The sequence below is a fragment of the Juglans microcarpa x Juglans regia genome, chromosome 1D (genome assembly GCF_004785595.1).
Source record: "Juglans microcarpa x Juglans regia isolate MS1-56 chromosome 1D, Jm3101_v1.0, whole genome shotgun sequence".
Taxonomy (NCBI): Eukaryota; Viridiplantae; Streptophyta; class Magnoliopsida; order Fagales; family Juglandaceae; genus Juglans; species Juglans microcarpa x Juglans regia.
The window spans coordinates 32,935,779-32,953,111 of record NC_054594.1 but is presented as its reverse complement, the minus strand read 5'-3'; the positions used below and the strand labels follow the sequence as shown (position 1 = coordinate 32,953,111).

The 17,333-nt window shown below is 33.9% G+C and overlaps 1 protein-coding gene across 1 annotated transcript; it reads right to left on the bottom strand.

The window, feature by feature from the left end:
- Positions 1-136: 136 nt before the first annotated feature.
- Positions 137-9,175, bottom strand: LOC121266077 (serine/threonine-protein kinase PBL27-like). The gene is made up of 5 exons (XM_041169802.1): positions 8,725-9,175; positions 7,606-7,805; positions 7,149-7,338; positions 1,313-1,704; positions 137-1,154 (listed from the first exon to the last, which is right to left on the bottom strand). The coding sequence occupies exons 1-5, from the start codon at positions 8,852-8,854 to the stop codon at positions 531-533; spliced, it is 1,536 nt and encodes a 511-aa protein (XP_041025736.1). The 5' UTR covers positions 8,855-9,175; the 3' UTR covers positions 137-530.
- Between the last annotated feature and the right edge of the window lie 8,158 nt (positions 9,176-17,333).

Sequence of the window (17,333 nt, the reverse complement as noted above, 5' to 3'; positions counted from 1 at the left end):
TGAATTCCTACAATAACACAGCAGTTATTAGTTATACCTCTCCGATATTTGGGATTCAATAAAGCACACAACAAAGAAATCAGTCACTAGTTCAATAGAGAGAGAGAGAGAGAGAACATGATCAAACCTTTCTGTATAAGCCGAAAACATAACTCAAGACATCCATCCATATACGAAACTGTATCAAGGTACAAGATGTAATGACACTCACCAAACCCACTAGGTTCCCCCACTTACGCAGACAATATATATGGGGATGCAAAAATTAGACATCTTCACTGCTCTACAGACTTTCTGAATTTCCTAAATACATAACTTGGACATGTTCTAGGCATCATTCCGCCCACTTTTTACCCATAAATGCCCCAATCACAAGCTGAACCCCTCCCCTGATCCACCACTTTCAACTATGATTCCTTGTATATTATTGCATGCTTGAGTTTCCTTGCGCAACAACAATGATATAAGACAAGAATGATATGCTTCATTTCTTCCCTAGAAGACTCCAAACCGTCGAGAGTTTTGGTGCATTACTCATTTGCACCGTCGAAATTACCCATCACATTGGCCCGCTTGTCTCTCCAATTCTCACCCCATACTTTTGCCTCTGCCACAGCTCGTTCTCTATCTAAATCGCGATTCCTGGGGGCTTCTCTGGCTCTCCCAATTCTAATGGGGCTGTCTCTCTGAGATTCAAGTCGATCTAACTCATCCAAACCTGCTTTTCTCCCAGAACCACCACCCATGTCAATCCTTGCTAGTGCTGCAGCAGCACCTGATTCCCTTGAGTCTCTCTTTCTGAAATCAGGGGAATTTTTATAAGCAGAAGGGGAACCATGCCGCCCACCACGTCCAGCCTCATCTGGGCTATCCAGCCCATCTACCATGCTTCTCCGTTCCTCCTTGTTCCTAGGGGTAGATGGACCAACTCTGTTACTTTGAGCAGCAGTTGCATCTGGGTCATAGGTTTGGGAGGCTAAATATGTGAGAGCAGTCACAACATCCCCTATTAGAGGCCTAGTAGCTGCTTGTTCCTGCAAACACATGGCTGCCACTGCTAGAGCTTGGTAGAGTCCTCGTATTGGGTAATGGCCTTGGAGTAGAGGATCAGCCATTTTGGGAAATTTCCTACGATCCTTGAAAAGTGGTCGTGCCTGCAAATATACACACCACATAAATTTACTCTCTTTTTTTTCAAGGAAAAGAAAGAGAGATAACTAACACAAATCCATAATTATAAGACTAATGACCAAGCCATTATTCATAATGTAATCTAAATAAATTTTCCAATTTGAGAGGAAAAAATACTCACCCATGCAACAAGATTATGCTCTCCAGGCGCACGGGTATTATCAATTGCCTTGCGCCCTGTTATAAGTTCGAGAAAGACAACCCCAAAACTGTACACATCAGACTTAAGAGTGAGTTGGCCTGTCATGGCATATTCTGGAGCACAATAACCATAAGTCCCCATGACACGTGTGGACACGTGAGTTTTATCACCAACAGGACCCAGTTTGGCAAGCCCAAAATCCGAAAGCTTAGGGTGATAGCCCTCATCAAGAAGGATGTTGGATGATTTTAAGTCTCTGTATATCACAGGAGGATTTGCTTTATCATGCAAATATTCCAGCCCCTTGGCTGCACCCGCTGCGATCTTCATCCTTGTATTCCAGTCCAGAGGCTTCTTGTCTGGAGGAAGATCTGAAAATAAAGTGGAAAAGAAAATTGCAGGCCAGATGAAAGTTCAGACGTGTAATATGAATTTGAGTTAGGTATACAAGTATTGATGAAAAGAGGAGTTGAAAATTAATTTCTGAACAAAGTACTTGTAGAACTCCAATTTGACAACTTTATCTTTGTTAGTAATAATTATTTAAGCAAAACAAGCTGTTAAGTAAATTACTAGTGCTATTTCTTTGTTAAGAATTAAAGTATAGAAAACCTAAAAGATCACTCAACATTGGCGATATAAGTTATTCTAATGATTGAAACTAAAATATTAGACTATCACGAGCAAGACAAAGTCACTACAAATCATTCTCCAGGTACTCAAAATTTGTCAGCATACAACCCCTCCCCCCCCCCCCCCCTTCTCTTATTCTTGCAGTGAGTTAGAGACATAATTGTTAAGTTAACGTTTAACATTTGAAGCAAACATGTCTACTTTCAATTGTTTCATTTGTTCACTCATCAGGAAATACACTTTCCAATGGTTCATCCCATAATACACTGATAACGTCATTATGTGTATGTACGTGGGTTTAATAGCATGTTATTGACCTTCACAAAACATTTACTACACTGTGGATGTAAGATGATTATTGTGGATAAGATAATTAAATGTATGCATCATTAGCTTCTTAGTAATTAAGTGGTTTATCCAAGTCCCCACCCCTTTTTTCTTGAAAAACTTAAAACCCAGCTCCCTCACCAAATTGCTCGTACTCCCGAAGAGGAACAAAAATTAACTCAAAGGATAACAATGCAATAAAGCAATTTTTTTGATAAGTAACAATGCAATAAAGCAATTATTTTACCCCTTTTTTGTTTTATCGGACACGCATTATACACACTAGTAGGGTTGACAAGAAGAAGCTGTTGTCATCAAGCTCAAGCTACAGCCATTATAACTGAAACCTTGGCAACCATTTATTTTCTATTGCTCTTTTACCGCCTAGAGCATCCGTTTTGAAAATCTTTTTCCACTGTGAAACCCTGATGTCTACATTACATGGTAGTACCTGACTACCGTCTCAGAAAAATCTTCTGATCTTATCCCAAAATCTTGATCTTATCACAAGATTCAAGCTTTTTAAAAATGCTTCATTTTTAATTCTGCTTTTCCCCTTTCCCTAGATTTTTTCTCATTCATTTTATCATCCACGTTGTGTCTATACTTATTTCTTGACTTCTACTCACTATCTAAGATTCAAAACCAAAGATCGCTAAGACTGTTCATCCAGGCCGGGTTTTTTCCCGGCCTGGTTCGGAACCGGGATAATCAGATTCCGGTTACAGGTTCCGGCCCGGAACAAACCCCGGCCGGTACCCGCATAGTAAAATCTGGGTACACCCGGTCCGGGTACCGGATTTTAAACCCGGTACCCAGTTTTTTTTTTTAATATCCGGATTCAACTTCGCAGATTTCCATAACAAATCACTGAAACCAGTGTTCATACTTCGCTCTCCAACGGCTCCAGTCATATTAATTCCCAAATGTCACTACTTCCGAAAAATCAAAATAAATACACAAGAAAGAGATTCTATTGTTTCACACGCGAATTCCAGTGCTTTCTACAACTATGCCTTTTTGTTCTGGCACCCACTTTTTGTGAGTGCAAAGATCACACTTGCTGCAGTGGTGTGACTATCTTCTAGCTGTTAAAGATAGACAGACTCAAGAGAGGAGAGTGTGCAGTACTCATTGTACAGGGATTCCTACATTGGGAGACGGTGAAAAGGCTGCGGTGAGATGATAGAATGGTAGAGGGGGAAGTGTGTTGTCAGTTCTGTACAGGTTACAATCGACTTTCAACTTCAATATATTATTTTGTCTTTAATTTAGAATTTTCAGAATTTGCACATCCAATCAACTTTATGGCTTGCAGCTTACAGAATATCACAGACATCAAATGGCATGCCTAGCGACTTGAATCGTCTAATATTCAGAATGGTCCCATTTACAGCAAGCTCTGTACAGGTTAGGTTGCCTAGGACTCTTTATCTATACCTTTTTGTCCTTGTTAAGTTGTTCCCTTCTTTTTTCCTTCTCAAATTTTTAATGTCGCTTTGTCCTCACCTTCTTTCACATAGCATTAGGAAAAACAAATACTACACTAGTTATCTGATTTTTTTTTTTTTGTGAATTCTAATGTTAAAAAAAAAAAAAAAAAGGTGCAACCTGGAATCCGGATTTTAAAAAAACACAGATTCATCTGGGTTCCAGCCCGGGGCCTGACCTGGGGCTAACCCAGCCCGGATTTGAAACCCGGGTTCCTGGGCCGGAACCCAGATGAACAGTCCTAAAGATTGCCCCCTCTTTCTTCTTGATAATATGGTGACTATAACAGTCTCTTATTATCTACTATAGCTGATCAATATGCATGTTCAAGAAACCAGTAAGTCAATAACTTTGTATTGAAATTATAGGCCTGGTTTTCAATGAAAGTATCAAAAGTCAAGTGTTCAAAACACATACTTGGAAGGAGGTTTGAAAGCCAGTTCCCAGCTCAAATATCAGCTTGGAAGACTAAGAAAATTACTTTACTCAAGATATATGAAAGATAAATACTTCATATTCCCCATACAGAGAACTGGGAGACCAGCTTTCCATGACGGGGAGGAAAGCAAATATGCAACAGAGGCACAAATCGGAAACAATAAGTACAAACAGGGCATCACACCATCATTTGAGGTGATAAAACATGCTTAGTATCAGCAGCCATATTCAAGCAGTTATCACAAACAGGAGAACATATGGAATTTATGAAAATATTCAGCTGAATCCAAGTAGTTGTTGTAAAGAAGAAAATATCAACTGTATGAGGATATGTTCCATAACAACCATATGATTGAACCGATGGGCTCATTTTACCATGCAAAATTTTGTTAGAAGAAACAAAAAAGAAAAAAAAAAAGGACCTCAAGTATACAGGATGTGTACAAAAGGCTGTATACCCAAATCTCTGCTGAACAAAACATGCAAAATTCAGTTCATCTATAAAGACTAAATGAGAAAAATAGATGCATAGTAAGCTCTACGTATACAATGATCTCACACAACTGTGTAGGTAGGTTCAGAATATCTAACCAATGTTTCTGTGTGGCAATGTTTTAAACTTGACATTACCAGCATCATCGTTCTAAGATGTCCCCTACCTGATCGCCTTTACAAGAAAAACCAAGTTAAGCTGCTTTTGCACCTACGATTCTAAATGTTACACCAGTTCTAGCCACTCGGATCAATATGAACCATCAAGTTGAGATTCTTTCAACAAGACCTTCTGCACAGCATCTTGCTTATAGTTTTTTTTTTTGATAAGTTATCTTGCTTATAGTTTTAGTTGCTTATTATGACATCAACAACCAGGTTAACCCTCTTACAACATAGCGGGAAAAACTCCATCTCTCAATCCTCCACTTAATGTTACTAATAAGAAAGTGCACCCCTACTATTATGCTTCTTCTTCTTAGACATATAATTCCAGTGTGGCGGGGGAGGGCGCAGAAGCAACATACAAAAATCATCTGCAACACATAGAACAATCTGAAGTCATCATGTAAGCTTTTTCTTGGCACGGAGATTTGGCTACAATTACTACTAGTCAAAGTTCTCTACTACCACAACAGCTTATCGTATCCACATTTAATTACTATTGCCACGGCCACAAAAATAACTACTGCAGTTACTGTTAGTAACTTACTACTCCCAATGCCGTGCCAAATTCAACTGCTGCAGCAACAACTACAGCAGAAATAACAACAATAATGCTACAGCTATCAGCTGCCAAATTCAAATAACAGTCTTTTCTGCTGGTGCCACTGCAAGAAGTATATACAAGCCCAATGCCACTATTAATCAAAATAACAGTATCGGCACTATTTTAAGACCTATATTGTGAGGCAAGTTCAATTATAAAACAGTTCTCCATTCAAATATTAAATTCCAATGTCTCAAGAGCTCCAGCATTTCCATAGTCAACTTTCTTTCCCTTCATGGCCTTTAAAATGTATTCAGAGAAACAACTACGGCATTCAAAGCACTAGCTGCCTTTTTTATCTTGTCAAAGAATATCTTTTAAGACTGTCACAATTTAGGACAAAAACAAAACCACCAGCAAAATCCGCGCTATACCTAAAGGACAGATCAAAGTTAAAATCAGATCTCCTCGAATTGACTTGTAAAACTCATTTTCATGTAACCAATGTGGGTCATAGAACATCCACCCACACAATGTAACACAACATCTTCATAATCTGAAATAACACGATATCCCTCATTCAAATCTCTTAAGAATCCATCAAGGTCCATGTTGCACTGCAGTGTCAAATCTATGACCATTTGACATGACACAGAGAAAGCGTTAGGCTCATCTTGCATTACATGATAACTAACTGGAGTTACAATTGGAGCTCTCTAGAATCACTCATAAAGACCAGATCCGTCTAATACAAAACCAATGGGTGACTAAGCACAAACATATCTCCATAATCCACCCACCTAATGTGGTACTTAACACAATTTCTTCCTTATCCTAAGTATTAAGAATACTCTCTCTATGTTCTCTTAAAAATCAAGAAGAAAATGATGATGCTCTATACTCATGTTTATTCATTAATTCATGTTTTTGATCCATTAGAGGCCAATGGGCTTGCGGTCTACATTTGCAGAGGTAGCCCTCTCCCATACTTGAAGTCAACATTCCCCAAAAGTGGACATATATTAATATCACAAGCCACTAATTATCTGGGGAAAACCATAAGCAGCCCCTTCCCCCTCTGATGTTGTGTTGGGATGAGAAACAAAAGGAAAGCAGTAATGGCCACCAAACCACTAAAACAGTGTCAATCTCTTAAATATTACTTCCATCCTGCAACTAATGCAACAGTTTTTTTTTTTTTTATAAGTAGCAACTAATGTAACAATTTATCTCTACTAAATTGATAATTTGGAACAAAAGTTGACAGAAGGAATAATTATCTCTAATAATGCACATTCATGTCACCTCCATGCATATATGTAAAACACAAGCACAGAATCTACATATTACTTATGAAAAAATAAATACTTAAAGATAACAACTATCCAAAGTTTTCACTTCTAAGTTTTATACACATAGAGAGCCTTAATAGAATCCCTAATTAATATATGTTTTTTCTAGGTAAACAAAATTTTATTGATCATAAGAATAGGCAAGAGCCCAAGTATACGGGACATATACAAGAGCATCGCCTATGCGTGTTAGAATGGACAGTCTATAATGAACAAACTTGATAGCATAGGAACCTCTAAAGATTTTTTAATTACGTGCTACAAGCCTACAACATGGTACAACCTATAAACGAGTAGGTGTATAAAATGATAACTCAGTTACGAGCAAAAGGTACAAAAGTTGTATTTGAGCATAAAAGGAGTGGAATCTAACCATGTAAATGATCCTCCAAGGATCCTAACGGCATAAACTCATAAACAAGGAGACGTTGGTCTCCATCTGCACAATAGCCAATCAAGTTGACAAGGTTTGGATGGTGTAAGAGGCTAAGCATGAGAACCTCCACTAAAAATTCTCGATTTCCTTGAAGGCCATTCCTGTCAAGCTGTTTCACAGCCACTACCTGCAAAAACAAGTTAACATCAAACAGGGGATCGACAAAGAGCATATGAGACTAGATTGACGCAAATTAGCTATAAAAGGAATAGATTTGGTTTACTGGAGGAATGAATCGGTCATTGAGCAATGACTATATCATACAGAAATGCATAACAATGTAGAGGTTTCTATGTCAAATAAGATCCAGAATCAAAGCAATAGTATATACCTTACTTTAGATCATATTCATAGAAATAGTAATACGGCACCATTTTAACCTATCATAAATTACCTGTTCTGTGCTCTCCAACCGACCTTTATAAACACGTCCAAACCCTCCTTCACCCAACAAACATTCTGGCCTAAAGTTCTTTGTTGCTGCAGCAAGCTCTCGAAATGTAAATGTTTGTGCAGCAATATGAGCAGTTGGTCCATCTTTTGGAATGACTGGTTCCTTCTTAGGATCCAAACCACTTCGAGATTTTGATTTTTCTACAGAAAAAAAAAAAAAAAAAAAAAAAAAAAAAAAAAAAAAAATTGAATTAGATGCCATCCTGTCAGTGGGAAGAAAAGGGCAAAAAGGGGGGAAAGAAAAGAAAATGAGATATACATAGAGGACACACTAGTACAGTTGTGTATCACAATTGCATGACCTAAGGACATGAATTCATGAGCACAATAATAAGAGGGACCTATATATCTCCACATTTAATTTTGCCTTCAAAGATGTCAGGAAACTAATGAGATCACCTATGAATTCTAAATCACCTAGGAGAACACATTTTTGCTGGTTATTTACTCAGGCTGATTAATCCATGCTTGTAAAGCGTGAAAAAAAAATAATGTAGCTGTACGGTTTTCAATAAAAATTTCAAGTTGAAGCTTAACATTTTATTTAATATTGCATAATGGAATCTTTACAGAGTCATAAAGCATTCCAGTCAAATCTCATCAAAGTATTATCTTTTCAATTTTTTGCAGGAAATCTAAGAACTTTAGCTTAAAAATGCACTTACTAGCATCTGTATCTATCTCAAGTTTGACAATTATGAAGCAGCAGAAACGTTTTTGCCAAAAGCAAGCAAGCTGACTGGAACTCTGAGAACCGAAACCAGATCTCCAGACATGTTCTTGACAACTAAATAAAAAATAGAACAAGAAAATCTTCTGACCAACAATTTACCATTTAACTGTAAGAGTGAAACCATAGAAGCAACAAATTTAGCAAGCCAGTGAAACCAGACTTAACAGCAGATGCATCAGATCAAAGTGACCAAAAAATCTAACGATAACCAAAACAAAAGCAATTCATACAAAGCCATAAAAACACAAAATTGAACACAATCAAAGCGTACAAAGTAATCGAACTGACCGAAGAAACAGGAAAAAAATCAAAGGAATAAGAATCTACCCGAGCTAACTCTATTTACATGATGAGACTGAGCAGCTGAGCCTTCTTTAACAGAATCCTTCCTGGCCACTTCCTTCACACCACTTCCCTCCTTGTTGGATGATCCAAAACAAGGAAAACACCCACCCATATCAAATCCAACCAAATCAGAGTCACGCCCACGAACACCACTAAAGAAACACGCTCGAATTCTTTATCTTTCACTCTCCATCTTTCTCAAACCGAAACCCGGCTCACAAATTCAAACAGATCACTCTTTTCTTCTCTCACTCACTGTCTCTCTCTTTCTTGGATTTTCAGTGGCCGTTAAAAGGTAAGATCGAGACCAACATGTCCGGCAAGCAGATCAACAAATCGAAGAAACTGATGAGGTGTAAGAGAAGGCAAAGAAAGAGCAAAACAAAAAAGAAAAAGAAAAAAAAAAAAAAAAACCCACTCAAGTAAGAAAAACCATTTAGGAAATATGAGAGAGAGAGAGAGAGAGAGAGAGGGGGGGGGGTTGAGTCTTGGACTCTTTGAGGGTTAAAACTGGAATTATGTCAATTATTTGGTAATTAGACGCCAAATTACAATACGAAATATCACGTAATAATACGAAGATGCCACCTCACCTTTTTCGGGTAGCTTTAACTTTCTTAACCCTCGAAATGTGGGGAAAATTACGGCCGGAGAGTGGTAAAAAAAACATCTTCACTGATTCACGGTCGGGAAGTGGGTCCCACTCCCGGGATGGAAGCATCGACATTCTTAAAGCCTCGAGACAAAATGTTTTTCATCAGCGGCAAATATATTCAAATTAAATTTATGCAGCAAGATGGATGATAAAGTTATATAAAATCGTGTGAATTTTATAATCTATTTTTTTAGCAGTATTTGTCTTAAAAAATTTGGTAAGGGTAGAGATGGAAGGCCAGGAGGATTCATGATTCGATGCATTCAGGACCATTTTCTTTATTTCGTTTTTGGATTTCTGGCCGTTTGATCGATTAAGATGGGGTTGGGTTAGGAATAACGGCAAGGTGCTTGATAGTATATCTTGGAGACCCGAGGGTTCCATAAAATTTTAATTTGAAATTATGATTGAAAAGGTTGTTATTTTTTCTTTTTAATTATAATTGCTTTGTCTCCACTTGAATTTTACAAAAGAGATTTACTAAAAATCTTATCTTTTGTTAAAAAAAAGAGAGTAGATGTAGTAGTTCTTTAGACTGCGTTTAGTTCCTTGACCGAACTCAGCGTAGTTTTAGATCCCTTTTAACATCCAAACAATCAACTCTCAAATCATTAAATTCATTCAAATTTAAAACTTTTTTATACGTGAGAATCACAACATTTTTTAACTTCTCATAAATACATCTAAACTCATTTTAGATGGATCCCACAGAGTTCACTATACCATCTCAACTCAACTCAGCATCCAAACGCAACCTTAATGTGATACTTTTTCATAAAATAACAAAGAGTTTATTTTCGGTGGTGTACATTCTAAAGTGTAAATGAGATAGTTTACATAAACCAAAGCCTACAATATGTAATAGACACAATGAATCAGCCTCTTTAAAATATATAATAAAAATATATTTAGTTGGCAGCTCAACCCTCTGAGGGTGGCTCAGCATTCAGTTAGGATTGGCTGGGCAACCCTAGCCACTCACTCCTCTAGGAGTGGTTATGCCAACCTAACATAAGGTGGTCGGCCAACATACTTGCGAGCGAGACCGCCAGTCACCTTAGGAGTGATTCTACGGCGGCCACCTTGCTCCATGTAGTTATTGGGTCATCCTAGCATAAGGAGGTCCACCCATTGCAAAAGGGTGGTTCTGCTACAGTCCCATGGTTTGCGGCCACCTCGGCATCAGGGTGGCAAGACCCACCCGATAAAGTGATCTCCAACCACTCCAAATGACAACTTCTTGTTTTTGAATTTTTTATTTTTATAAATATATTGATTAAAAAAATCCATTATAGCGTATTCTCTTTATAAAAAAAAAAAAAAAAAATTGTAGAATTCTTCAATGGCATTACGTGATGAAAGGGTGAAAAACCTAATTTCACACATCTTGAAATTTGGTGGACTCAAAAGTCAAAAAAATGTATAAATACAAAGGTGTCGTATGCATGCAAGAAATTGTATTTACAGTTTTCTACTTGGCGTACCGCCTAGCTTTTTTTTTATTTTTTTTTAATACATTTAAATATTTTTAAAAAATAAAAAAATATATATTAATATATTTAAAATTATTTTCTTAATCATTAAGTAAAAAAAAATTTTTTGCCAAGCGATCAAATTGAGCGATAACAATAAAACGACATAGTAGTGTTTCTCTATATGAAATATATGCAAGTCCAATTAACCAACATGCAAGAAGTTATATTTCTTTTTTCTTTTTTCTTTTTTGTTAAAAATCAGGATGAGATAAGCCATGGAATTTGCATTTTGAGAAATCATCGTATTCGTAAATCTTATCAATTATTCTTAAGTGACATTGATTAAATAAAAAAAGATATTTGCAATTATAGAGTATACAAGCGCTGCACAATTACTTTTAAAAAAATAAGTAAATATAAGACTCATGAAAAAAATTAATTAATTTTTTAATGGTAGACCTCACTCTTTTTCAAAATAATTACGCACTGCTTGCACATTTCACGACTATATATAAAATTACTCTCATATTGCTTTGAAAATATAATTATTATAGTGTCTAAAATAAAGTCTCCTACCCTATTAATTATAGAAGATCTTGTTTATCCTTGTTTTAAGGAGTGTATTTTTTATCGGCACGGTAAATTAATTAGGGTGGTGCTGCTTAACCACCTCAAGTGTACCCCTAGTGCAATATTTTGGGTATTTTTTCTAATGTAAAAAAAACGCACAAAATACATTTGTGGTAACTTATTTAACATTAACATTGACTTCGTCAAAATCATCTTTAAAATTTGATGAAAATTTTATATTTTCTATAAATTTAATTCCTCTCTAGCCATAATCTCACATTAGATTAGTCAAAATAATAATATAATATTATTTTTTTTCATATTTTATAATTACACTAACTATATGTCAATTAATAATAATATTTCTTTCTTCACATTTTTCAAAACTAAACACAAAAATGAAAGTAAAAGGGTGTTTACGAGAAATGAAAACTGAAAAGTAAAACAGTTGGGATAATTTTTATAATAAAATATTATTTTTGAAGATGAACAGTACATTCTTAAATTTAAAGATATACTTAAAATTACTGTAGCTCATATTTCAAGCTTTCATTTTTTGAAGAAGCCAATATAAATTATTTTATTTATATTTCTTCAAATTTTGAAGATGCATTAGTTTTTGAAGAAACCAATACCAATGTTCTTTAAAAGCCATACTACTGAGTTGCCCATATATTACTGTTGAACAATATTGCTAGTGCATTTTTTTAATGTTAAAAGATTTTTAAAAAGCAAACAAATTCACTAGTGATGCATTTCAAAAAAACAAAATACATTAACTGTACGCCTGAGGGAGCTGACTAGTATTTCCTAATTAATTATTAGTGTGTATGATTTTCTTAATAAATGGGACATTATTTCCCTATCACATATCAATGTGCCCATTAATGGTTAGATCTTCTAAATAAAAGTCGTGCATATTCGTCTTGCTTGTAAGGTGAAAAAGGCGTTGACGAATCAGTCTCCCTTTATTCTTTATTGATCGGTGCCAGTGGTTTTGGGTGAGGTTTTTTTTTTTTTTTTTTTTTTTTTTTTTTTTTTTTTTTTTTTTAATTAATTAATTTATTTATTTATTTATTTTTACATATATTTATTTAATATATTTAAATATATTTTAAAAAATAAAAATATTATAATATTATTAAAAAATATTTACTTAATCATTAAGTAAAAAAATAATAAAAATTAAATAAAAAAACTTATAGTGATAAAAACTAACGGTAGAAACTAGCGGTAAGAATAATATTTTCCTTCTTTATTAACAGATTAAGGTTCTCCAAGTAGCACTTTCTAATATCGGTTTGGGTTTGGAAAGCTTTGTTAAAGTAAAAAAGTATGTTTGATAAATTTATAAACACTGCTTTAAGCCCATAAAAAAACTAAAATTGCACTTTTTGAAAAAACACTAAATTGAGATTTTTCTTGAGAATCTCCTACAAATAGCACTACATTTTTTTTCTTAAAAATACCGTAACTAATTATTTTAAGTGTTTTAAGGGTATGTTTATTAATTAGTAAACAACTTTTTCGTAATAAATATTTTTAACAAAGTTTTACAATTAAAAACTTTACTATGAAAAATTCTATTTTCTACTTCAATTCCAAACAAACAAAACAAGCCAAAAATAAAAAGGAATTAATTGTGTGCTTCACAGCTACAAGATTTCGGTTGTGTTTAAGTAGTAAAGTATTTTGAGGTATTTTGTAAATAGTAATAAAAAAAATAAAATATTAAATAATAATAAATAATATTTAAAAAATAATAAATAATAATGAGATATTCTCAATATTTAAACTATGTCGAATGTATCAGAACCATCATAATTTATATAAATATTTATTATCACATGGGAGATATGTATCATTAACTATTGGATGCGAAACTTCAAAAGCAAGTCATGGATTCTTTTTCGCTTCTACCATGAAAAAACGTGCGTGGTGTCAAATAATGTTCCTTTACTTACCTTTATTAATCTTATATTTATACAAAAATTTAAAAATTAATATTTTTTTATGAGTTGTTTTATATCATACAAAATTTATTTGATATTATTTGATTTATAAAATTTAAATTTTAAAATTTATTTTTTAAATCAAATTATATCACATAAATAATATGTGATATAAAGATCTTGAAATATAATTATTTTATTATTATTATAATTGGTCTGCTTAACTAGTGTGTATTTTTTTTTTTTTTATATATATACATGAAGAGGAGAGATTCAATCCTTAGTTCTCTTAGTACTGAAAAATCAAAGTATTATTAATTGATCTTGGCGCTTCACTAGTGTGTTGGACGGGAGTTATATTTACTTGGGTAATGTTATTTCTTATTTTATATTTTATCATTTACATGCACGCTTGTTTATACGACATACACGCGTGTTGCTATATTTGTTTAGTGACATGTTATGAATGTATTTACTTTTATACAAATAGATCACCATTTAAAACGTATCGCGTCAATAATATTTCTTTGTATAATATAAAAAAAAATCAAATATAATATAAAAATAATATTTCTCTGTATATTTTACGGACAATGTGGACATAATATATTTTCATGAAGGCAGCTTGATCTTGAATGTATTGTTTGGATAGTGAATTGAAATGAGATGAATTAAGATGAAAGTTAAATAAAATATTACTATTATTATTTTTTTTGGATTTAAAATTGTTAAATTATTTATTATATTTTTTGTGAAAATTTTAAAAAAATTGTAATGATTAGATAAAATGAAATATTTTCACTATCCAAACTGGACGGACAAAAGTGACACATTTTGAACCCTTTTGCCACGTTTGCCACATTTGCCTAATTGAAAGAAAAAATAAAATTATTGAAAATAATGTGTCGAAACTGTAAATAAATAAAGTGTGACTTCCTAAATGTAGCACAAAATATTGAATAATTGAATTAGATGTTAGTTCACAATCATCAAGATTAAAAGAGTACAAATGAATACGCTTTTGAAAAAACTCTCTCTAAAACTCTCTCCCTTCTCTCTAAAACTTCATTCACAGATCCGGCTAGAGGGGTGGGAGCTTCGGCTCCCTTCCCTTCCCTCCCTCCCTCTCCTCTTTCCTCCCTCCCTTCTCTTCTATGTAGTATTTTGTTTTTGTGTATTTTCAGGCGAAATAAGAGAGAATCGCATATCTGGGTCTTCCCGCTGCCCACAGGCCAACACGCGCCCCGCTATGGTGTTGCCCAGCCGCCGATCTTCAAGACCACCGAATGCGGCACCAAACGGAGCGGCGAGTAGCCCGCACGAGCGGGTTGAAGTTCCGGCGTCGTTCGGCGTGTGGCATTCACGCACCACAGGGGAGCCATCTGCCAATGCCATGCACGGCGTTTTTGGAGTCCGTGAGTCCGGGATCTCCAAGGTCGACTATCGGTTTTCTTCCCAGAGTGGCGCGTGTACTGCACGCGCCACAACAGCCTCTGTGCACTGTTTTTTCCTTTTTGTGCAGTGTTTTCTTTGTAGTTTCTTTTGTGTAATGTAGTTTCTAGGTAAATAAAAATCTAAAAAATGTAGTGCCTTAGGACATTGGTCCAAATGGAGTTGTAGTCCCCCTCCGCGTTGACGGGTTTTGGTGGGGTTTGGTATACCCTACCCTGCTTAGTCGGGGTATGGAGCTTTGTAACTTCTGTCGTGGACAGAGGTGGTAGTTTCTCTAAGATCTAGGTCTTTAGAAATTTATCATCTGGACTAGACCATGTCAGTCACGAAAGTGTACTGGGAAGTTACTAACCAATTAATTGGCTTGTTTTTCAAGTCAACTTTGTAAGTCCTCTCTTAATGAAGGGTAATATCCATTTTATCAAAAAAAAAAAAAAAAAGAGTACATAAGATTGATTAATAAATAGCCTAATTATTATGAGATTTAAATTATGTTAAAATCTCTAATTATTTATATGGTTATACTCTCTTAAAAATATTTAGCAAAATTTTATCATTTATTTAATGATGAAATATTAGTATTTTATAAATTAAAGTTAATTTTAAATGTATGATATCATATTTATATTTTAATTATATATTTAAGTTAGTTTATTTTCAATATTTTAACATCTATTGTTGGATCAAATCTAGAAATTCAAGATGAAGAGTTGGCTGATAAAACCAGAAGACTAAATGTAATGACAAAAGTGGCTGACAAAGTGCAAATGGAAAAAGTAAAACATAAAAAGTAAGGCTAAAATCGTAATAATACCTAACTATCAAGTGCATTGATGGAATAAAAATGTTAAACGAGAATTATTATTTATTACTGTTTATCACTGTTTATATCTTGTAGACGCTTTTAACTATAAGATGATATGACTATGCAACCATATCTGGATGGTTAATTCTCGAAGCTCGACCGAAGAGATCGGTCTAAAATGTGATTCCATCTCCATCAACCATGCATGCGTGCACTTTGAGTGGCCCTTCAGACAAAACAGGAGACGCACAAACGAAGCTAGCATTTTGCATTCCAATTTCCATTAATTGATTCCTTTTTGTTAAGGAAGATGCATGGAGTCCCGAAAGTGGATCTCGATAGGTTCATATATATATATATGATATTGTATTTTTTTTTTACAATATTTAAAGGTATAAAAAATTTTCAAAAAATAAAAAACAAAATGACCTTCAGTTTTCTTAGCACGATCCTTTTGTCAAACGCCATATGATGATAGCGCCCAAGTCCCAACCCAAATAGTCCTCCACGTCATGTCACTTTTACTTGTACCCTTTTCTTAATCAGATTGGTAAATCGTGGCTCGAGTTCAGAGCATTCATTTTAATTTGAGAAGTGCCGTAGATACAGAATACGATAGTGGTTGGATTGCTACTCATTTAAAATGCGTTTGAATTTTGAAGTGAATTGAGTTGATAAAATATTATTAGAATATTATTATTATTATTTTGAGATTTAAAAAAATTGAATTATTTATTATATTTTGTGTTGAGATTTGAAAAAATTGTAATGATGAGTTGAGATAAATTGTGATGAGTTGTGTTTCCAAACGAAACCTGCTCAAGTGTATTTTAAGTTTTTCTTTTTTATCATTTTTTTTAAGTATTTTTTTAACATTCTTAATCGTTAAGAAAAAATTAAAAAAATATATATAATTTTACTAATATTCACTTTTTTAAACATTAAGTAAAATATAAAATTAAATACAAATTAGGTAGTAGATGGATAGTAGTAAGGTAGTAACCTTATCATTATTCTACAGAATATTATGTAAAAGAGCGGTGCTACTCTGCCGCTCCAAGTATCCTGCTCCAAGTGACCGTTAGGTCAAATTGGTCATTTCATTTTTTTAAATTTTTTTATTCATATTTTCTTATCATTTTAAAATATTTTTAAAAACTAAAAAAAAAATATCAATACACTAATAGTCACTCTTTTAACTATTAAGTGAAGAAAAAAAAATAAAAAAATAAAAAAAAATACATGAAGTGTCAAAATGAAAAGGCAAATTGAGTTGGCAAATTGAGTTGACAAAATAACATTTCTCTTATGTAAAAATAAATTCACAACCTGCATTGATTCAGAGCCGTTTGTAATTTAGATTAAACTAAGATGAATTTAGTTCAATATAATTTTAAACTGAATCTAACATCTAAACAATCAATTCTCGAATTACTAAACTCATCTAAATTCAAAACCTCTTTATACGTGGGACCCACAACCTTTTTTAACTCAACACATCTTTACACGCGGCGGATCCATAACATTTTTTAATTTCTCATAAATACATCTAAACTCATCTTAACATTCAAACATATCTTAGGTGGGCTCTATAAAATTCACTCTATCATGTCAACTCACTATTATTCATAAAGAATTCAACTAATCTGAATTCAACTCAACATCTAAAAGAAACTCACTAC